Source organism: Nanorana parkeri, unplaced genomic scaffold, assembly GCF_000935625.1.
Source record: "Nanorana parkeri isolate BGI_ZX_2015 unplaced genomic scaffold, ASM93562v1 scaffold585, whole genome shotgun sequence".
Lineage (NCBI taxonomy): Eukaryota > Metazoa > Chordata > Amphibia > Anura > Dicroglossidae > Nanorana > Nanorana parkeri.
The window spans coordinates 602,446-610,356 of NW_017306853.1; the positions used below are offsets into that span (position 1 = coordinate 602,446).

The window sequence follows — 7,911 nt, forward strand, 5'->3', positions numbered from 1 at the left end:
TCAGGTTTGAGCATTCTATAACAAGCACTATACATCTGTACAGACGAGGCTCATGTTCTATATGCGGTCCCTTTTATAATCGACCAATCAGGTTTGAGCATTCTATAACAAGCACTATACATCTGTACAGACAGGTGGGTCATGTTCTATCTGGAGTCCCTTTATAATCGACCAATCAGGTTTGAGCATTCTATAACAAGCACTATACATCTGTACAGACGAGGCTCATGTTCTATATGCGGTCCCTTTTATAATCGACCAATCAGGTTTGAGCATTCTATAACGAGCACTATACATCTGTACAGACAGGTGGGTCATGTTCTATCTGGAGTCCCTCTGAGATCGACCAATCAGGTTTGAGCATTCTATAACAAGCACTATACATCTGTACAGACGAGGCTCATGTTCTATATGCGGTCCCTTTTATAATCGACCAATCAGGTTTGAGCATTCTATAACAAGCACTATACATCTGTACAGACAGGAAGGTCACGTCCTATCTTGAGTCCCTCTAAGATGGACGGGTCAGGTTTGCGCATTCTGCTGATCCAGCTGAGCCATTTCCTGCTGGCGGATGACTTCCTGGGCATCGCGCTGCATCTTCTCCAGCTTTGTTAGCGTTATTGACTTCAGAGGTAAAAGTTTCGGCTTACACAACACCATGGTGGGGACGTCTTCAACAAATAGCTGCCCTGCAAAAACAGATCCAACATTCTGTTAATGTGTCTTTGTAATGCAAGCTTAAAAACGGAGCACCTCCAGCTGGGAACTACAAATACGAGGCTTTTTATAACATTAAGGGACTCCCTATGAGGAAAATTCCTCCAGTCCAGTGCAGAATCACCTGTCCATCCTCTGCTCTTTGTAATCTATGTATAGCTTTTGGTAAAACGAGGAAGGGTTAGAAACCAGTTTTTATTGCGCTCTTGTTACCCACTTGACACCTGTAACAGGAAGTGTGGGGAAATCTCCCTAGTGACAGTGGGCCCACAGACCCAACCTGCCGCTCTTTAGCACTTATTGATCAGCCCCCCTGGGCCCATGCAGACAGGATTCTGTGTTTTCCTAACCAAGGTGCTTAGTCATGACAGTAAAAGAAAAATATGGATTTTGTAGTCACGGTAAAATTCTTATCTTCCAGTACATTGAGTGACACAGGAAGTCTTAAAGTGACATTAAACCCTCAGATTTTTTTAACATAAAACAATAGTGTAATGTGCGCCTTACTGTAATCCATGGTTGTTTCCCTTCTCTTTGTTGGTCTTCCTTTTAAATCTGCATCTCTTCTCATGCTTGGGGAGAACTTCCCTTTGCAGCAGACTGCCTTGTCTCAGGAATGGCTACATGGTGTCTGTGTGAAGGTTCGCAACCTGAGCCAGCACTACAGGAAGAGGCACTCAGCTGCAAAGGGAAGTTCTCCCCAAGCATGAGAAGACATGAGGATTTAAAAGGAAGAGCAGCAAAGAGAAGGGCAACTACCATGGGTTACAGTGAGGCGCACATTACAGTATTGTTTTATGTTAAAAAAATCTGAGGGTTTAATGTCACTTTAAACCTAAAGGTTATTCTGCTGCCTACAGGAGGATTGGACACTGGCAAACAAACTGTATGCCAGCCCAGGATAACCCCTCCTACTACCAGCAGTACCAAGAACATGATCATAAACACAGAAGAATGAGACCTGTGTCCCTCAAGGTACGCCTAAGATAAAGATTTTAGGGCGAGTATAACATTTCTATTTTCTTTCTTGTCCATTGAAAGACACAGGAAGGCTTAAACCTTCGCAATATCACAAAGCAGCCAAACGAAGGGATTGCAAAGACAACAAACAAATTTGAGCAGGTCCAAGAAACAACAGAAAATTGGGAACTTTCTGCAGCTCGAAGAGCCACCTAAGGCCTCATTCACACTGCGCGATTCGCAAATCGCGCGATTTGCATTTTGCTACGATTTGTCGCGCGATATATATCGCGCAAATGCTCGCATTGAGCAAGCGAGAATCGCAGAAAAATCCGCTCCAAAAAGGGTCCTGCTGTAGCGACACACGACCCGCGACAGCAGGACCCTTTGCCCCATTGCAAAGCATTGAAGAGCGATATCGCGCTGTAAATAGCCGCGATATCGCGGGAATTACCGCGCGATAAATCGCTCAATGTGAACGGGGCCTAAAGGACCTTACACCTGAAGCTGGTATCAGATGAGGCAGAAAAGTCCACCTGGTAGAACGTGTGATCAGAAAACTAGGTGGCAGCTTTGCAAATCCAGCCTCCAACAGCCTTCTGTTCTGTGAAGCAGGATGGCAAATTAGATCCTGACCATCCGCCGGGGGCCCACGGAGCTTCTTCCAGCAGATTGGCATACCACAGGGGCCGGGGCCAGTCTGGAGCAATGGCAATCACAGGATTGCTCTCCATCTCATTCCTGTGAAGCAAATGAGGGAGAAATATCTGGGGAGGAAAGGCATAGATCATGGTGTACTGCTTCCACTAGAGGATCTTGGTACCTGTAGACAGACCTGCCCAGTTTGATGTTGAACCTGGAGGTCAGGAGATCCACATCTGGCATCCTACACCTGCATCACAGGTCCTAGAACACTTCTGGGTGTAGGGGACACTACCCTGAGCCCAAACGTTGTCCTCGGTTGAGGAAATCTGCTCCCAACTGTCTATGTCTAGAATGTACGTGGCGGTGTGTGAGGAAACAAAGGACATTTCCTAACAGGAAGAAAACTTTTCAGGCTGCTCATTAAGCTTCTTCCCCTTAGGAAGATTGGTGATCTTTCCATCAGTAGCACCCTTCATGATACTGTCAAGAGCTAGTCTGAAGAGACATTGTCTCTGGAAGGCCATGCAGATCAAATGCTTTTTACACAAGGGCTCCGCAGTCCAGCACTTTAGCTAAAGTGCCCTAAGCATATGCATTGACATGAGACACATGGGAGAGATAAAAAGAGAGGCTTCTAGGAAACAGACAGAGCAGCGGTAATAGGGGATATTGGGGAGGGATTTAGACCAGTAAGACCCGATTGGACAAAGTAAGATTACAGCCAAAATCGGATCAGAAAGAACAGGGGTCTAGAAAATACTTCTGTTTATCGGTTGGGTCCTTAAAAGAGAACTATGGGGTAAGTGTTTTTCTCCATAGTTCTCTTAAGGGTCACGGAAGGACATATACTAGCGCCCTCCCGTGACCCAAAGCTCAGTATATCGCAAGCTACAACTCGCGGTATACTGAGACCACCGCAGTCGAGACGGATCCCGACATTACTGTCGAGATCCACCCAGCTGTGTGAGTGACAGCTGGCTCTGCCTATCTAGAGGCAGAGCACGCTGTACCCGCCCCCTCCCCGTCTGTTCCATTATTGTGACACGTCGGCTCGAACTATGAGGATGAGTGAAAATCACACCCCTCATAGTTCTCCTTTAAAGACAGGTGCATCCTCTATCGGGACGGTAAGCATCATGTTAGGGCGTGACACTACTGGACTCACGGTGGAAATAGACGACTTCTGCACGAAATCCTCACCAAATGGATACAAGTGCTGAAGGTGAGCAAACAGTTTATCGGGATGTTTCCAAACTCCATAAAGAAAGAATTGGCAAAGCGGGTGCAATGGGCAAGTCTCTGCGACCTTAGGAATTCTAAACAGCCCAAGGCTGGAGACAGCACTGGTAGAAGCAACAGACCGATTCTCTAGTGTCAGAATGGTGTGCACTGAATCAATTAGGGTGCCCACACACCTTACGATAATTGTACGATAATGGCGGGAAATCCCGCGATCGTACGATTATCGTAAGGTGTGTGGAAGCCGTGCGACCTCTACTACTGTAAGGTCGCACGACTTTAAACTTACGAACATGTTCGAAAACCCGCCGAGCATCGTACGATGTTCGGCGGGCGTGTAGCATGTTCGTAAGATAAAAGCCGGGCGGGTCGGTGTCCGCAAGCGCACACTGCCCGTTCGGCATTGCGGTCATTGGAAGCCAGCCCCTCAGGGGGGCGCGGCTTGCGATCATCGCAAGTACGATCTGCTTGTCTAGATAGGCAGATCGTATGTTTTTTTAAGTACCTTACAACCCTCGCAAGACAAAAGTCTTGCAATGTTTGTAAGGTGTGTGCCCAGCCTTAGAGCCATAAGGTCTTCTCTAAATTTGGAGTAATAGCTGTAGACTGTGACCCATCAGGCGTAAACTCATTAGTCAAGGACCGAAGCGACTCAGAATCAGACAGTCTCTGTGTTTGAGGCTGCAGGCAAATCAGATATAAAACCAGCAGGGGAAGGCGCGGGAGTGCGCTTGTGGTTTCGGCAAATAACTGAGTGATTTTGGTTGTAAAGTCTTGCGTGACTGTTAAAAACCTCAGCCCAGTGGGAAGAGGATCCAGTCACACCCGATGAAGCCAAAGAGGACTCTGAGGACGGGACCGACTCACAGAGCAGAGGGTAACCTGATTCCAGGCTGCAGCTGTTGGCACTGTCAGAAGAGGCCCTGAAGCCACTGCAAGAAAGTGAGCTGGGGCACCGGGTACAAAGAAAGTCAGCTGTGTTGTGACTGTGTGGTGATAAGGTAACATAGAGGTTCAGGTACCTATGAAACCCAGACAGCCAATAGCAGGGGAGGATTAAATAGCTGGAAGTGACCACAGTCACTGTGGTCAGGCAGCAGGAACGGATCAAAGTTCCACGTGGCTCTTTGCAAGCAGCAAAGAGATGCTTTCTCGATGCTGCACAATGGAAAACATAGAATGGAGTGTGCACGACTCTCAACCCAGCAGATGGTGTCAGTGCTCAATCCCACAGCAATGACACCTTCCGTGGCAGAAATGGCAGGAAGAGGGAATAATGGCTTCCGGTGGCCTAAGTAAATGAGGTAGCTCCGGTGCTTGGCCTGACCGGCCTACTCACTAAGGGGGGTCTTCAGAGTCCGGGTAAGAACTGGGGTAATGCCAGCGCCTCTGCAGCCTGGAAAGCACCCCAGATGGAACCCAGTGCCTGAAGGTCACTTCAAGCGGGGTCCGGACATATAAAACACGGCATGTTACTGTACCTGCAGAAGTGATCGCTTCCAATAGAAGAAGTAGATGGCTTAGGAAATGTAAATAAACGCCCAGCTGCTATAGCAACCGTGAGTTTCTGTATACGCCCACTCTACCACCAACATATGACATACATCGGTGGCAGCGAAGGGATTCAACTGAACATTCAAATTTGCTTTACAAATATTTTCACTCACCTTGCTTAGGGAGAACCTCCCGAAACATCGACTTCACTTCTGGCATCCCGGAGACCTAGAGACACGAAAACAAAGGAAGACACACATTGTTATAAGTACATTACCGGCTATTGTGAGCATATTTAACGTCACACTTATGTTACAAAATGTGACATCACCTATAATCTTTATACCAGTGTACTGCCAAAAAAATGCTGCCCCCCTCCCCCCCCCCCTCCAAAAGATGGAGTTCAGGTGTCTCCAGTGAAGGGTCCGGGTAATGCTACAGAATACAAAGACATTGTAGACAGTTGCGCTCTTCCAGCCTTGTGGTGACAGTTTGGTGAAGACCCTTTTCTGTTCCACCATGACTGTCCCCCGTGTGCCAGCTCCATAAAGACACGGTGTGACCAGTTGGGTGTGGAAGAACTCGAGTGTCCTGCTCAGAGTCCTGACCTCAACCCAACTGAACACCTTTGGGATGAATTAGAATGCCGAGTGTGAGCAAAATGGGCAAATTCCTGCAGCCCAGAGGTCCCCTGACCTGTCAGTCACCTGATGTGGGCAAGGATGGGCAGGACATCCCAGAGGTCCCCTGACCTGTCATTCACCTGATGTGGGCAAGGATGGGCAAGACAGTACAGAGGTCCCATGACCTGTCAGTCACCTGATGTGGGCAAGGATGGGCAAGACAGTACAGAGGTCCCATGACCTGTCAGTCATCTGATGCAGGAAAGGATGGGCAGGACAGTCCAGAGGTCCCCTGACCTGTCAGTCACCTGATGCAGACAAGGATGGGCGGGACATCCCAGAGGTCCCCTGACCTGTCATTCACCTGATGTGGGCAAGGATGGACGGGACATCCCAGAGGTCCCCTGACCTGTCATTCACCTGATGTGGGCAAGGATGGGCAAGACAGTCCAGAGGTCCCATGACCTGTCAGTCACCCGATGCAGGAAAGGATGGGCAGGACAGTCCAGAGGTCCCCTGACCTGTCAGTCACCTGATGCAGACAAGGATGGGCGGGACATCCCAGAGGTCCCCTGACCTGTCATTCACCTGATGTGGGCAAGGATGGGCGGGACAGTCCAGAGGTCCCCTGACCTATACTTCACCTGATGCAGGCAAGGATGGGCGGGACAGTCCAGAGGTCCCCTGACCTGTCATTCACCTAATGCAGGCAAGGATGGGCAGGACAGCCCAGAGGTCCCCTGACCTGTCATTCACCTAATGCAGGCAAGGATGGGCGGGACAGCCCAGAGGACCCCTGACCTGTCAGTCACCTGAAGCAGGCAAGGATTGGCGGGACAGCCCAGAGGTCCCCTGACCTGTCAGTCACCTGATGCAGGCAAAGATTGGCGGGACAGCCCAGAGGTCCCCTGACCTGTCAGTCACCCGAAGCAGGCAAGGATGGGGGGGACAATCCAGAGGTCCCCTGACCTGTCATTCACCTAATGCAGGGAAGGATGGGCGTGACAGCCCAGAGGTCCTGTCAGTCACCTGATGTGGGCAAGGAGGATCAAGACCTGACCTCAAAATGGACAAATTCCTACAGTCTGGAGGTCCCCTGACCTGTCAGTCACCTCATGCAGTCAAGGATGGGTGGGACAATCCAGGGATCCCTTGACCTGTCAATCACATAAAAGAACTACACTGGGGTGGTTACTATTTTCATTGGAGGCAGAAAATAATGGAAATTCTAAATGTGTTGGTTGTCCCCACAACAGGAAGTGAGGGGAAATTTTTCCAATGGGGATGCCTGTTCACTGTGACAACTAAGAAGAATTTTCCTCCCACCTTGTGGTTATTTTCTCGCTACCTGTTGTCTCCAGGGCAGGAAGTGAAGTGAAATCTCTTCAACGGGATACAGACAGCAAAATATAAACAGGCAGGGATTTATTTTAACCCTTCCCTACTCCATGCAAGTGACCTGTTATGGCTAGTCTCAGTCTCTACACAATGGCAGCAGGTAAGAATTCACAATGGAGGATGCTAAAACCCCTGTGAGATGTATGTAGATGACATAGAGAAGATTAATCTTGTTTCTCCTTACACATCTCCCCCGGCAGTGAAGGTGGCCATACTGGGGTACCCCTTCAGCACCCACTCGTCTCCCCTGAGCCCACCCAGGCCTCCCCCACTGCCTTGTTTACCTCTATTCCTGCAGAAGAAGGGCCGCAGATCCGCTTGTTGCCGGGCAACAGCTGACGTCCCCACGTCAAGCGTGTGCTCTTCGCATTGCATCATGGCACATGTAGTCCTAATACATCAACTAGGCACAATTGGCCGTTGTGTACACTAAACACCGTTCTATGTGACATTTCCAGCCTTAAAAGGTTTAAGTAAGTTAACAGAACGATAATTTAAATGTGAAATCACGGTCTTTTATTTTCTGTTCACGGTGATATGGAATTGTCTTTTTTGAATAAAGATTGTTGAAAAAAGTAAAAAAAATCTCGAGAGAACGCATGTGGGGGTCACGTGACGCCAACAAGCGGGTGGGTTGTAGTGACAGCTGGATCACGTGAGGCGGAGGGCGGTGAGCGTGGTGACGTCATGCGACGCAGCGCGGAGGAGGCGGAGCGGAGGAGGAGGAGGAGGAGGAGGAGGATGGCGGCGGTGGTGGTGGCGGCGGCGGGCAGCAGAGCGGGGAGACGGGCGGAGGAATAACAACAACATGACGGTGAGCGGAACCCCGGGG

General features: G+C 49.4%; 2 protein-coding genes across 2 annotated transcripts in view; one reads left to right on the plus strand and one right to left on the minus strand.

The window, feature by feature from the left end:
- Positions 1 to 313: 313 nt before the first annotated feature.
- Positions 314 to 5,282, minus strand: BBIP1 (BBSome interacting protein 1). The gene is made up of 3 exons (XM_018562574.1): positions 5,232 to 5,282; positions 524 to 692; positions 314 to 348 (listed from the first exon to the last, which is right to left on the minus strand). The coding sequence occupies exons 1-2, from the start codon at positions 5,275 to 5,277 to the stop codon at positions 526 to 528; spliced, it is 213 nt and encodes a 70-aa protein (XP_018418076.1). The 5' UTR covers positions 5,278 to 5,282; the 3' UTR covers positions 314 to 348; positions 524 to 525.
- A 2,518-nt stretch (positions 5,283 to 7,800) lies between these two features.
- Positions 7,801 to 7,911, plus strand: part of SHOC2 (SHOC2, leucine rich repeat scaffold protein) — a 59,794-nt gene continuing 59,683 nt past the window's right edge. The window contains exon 1 of the mRNA XM_018562570.1: positions 7,801 to 7,893. The gene's annotated coding sequence lies outside the window, so the exon portion shown is untranslated. The remainder of the gene's footprint in view (positions 7,894 to 7,911) is intronic.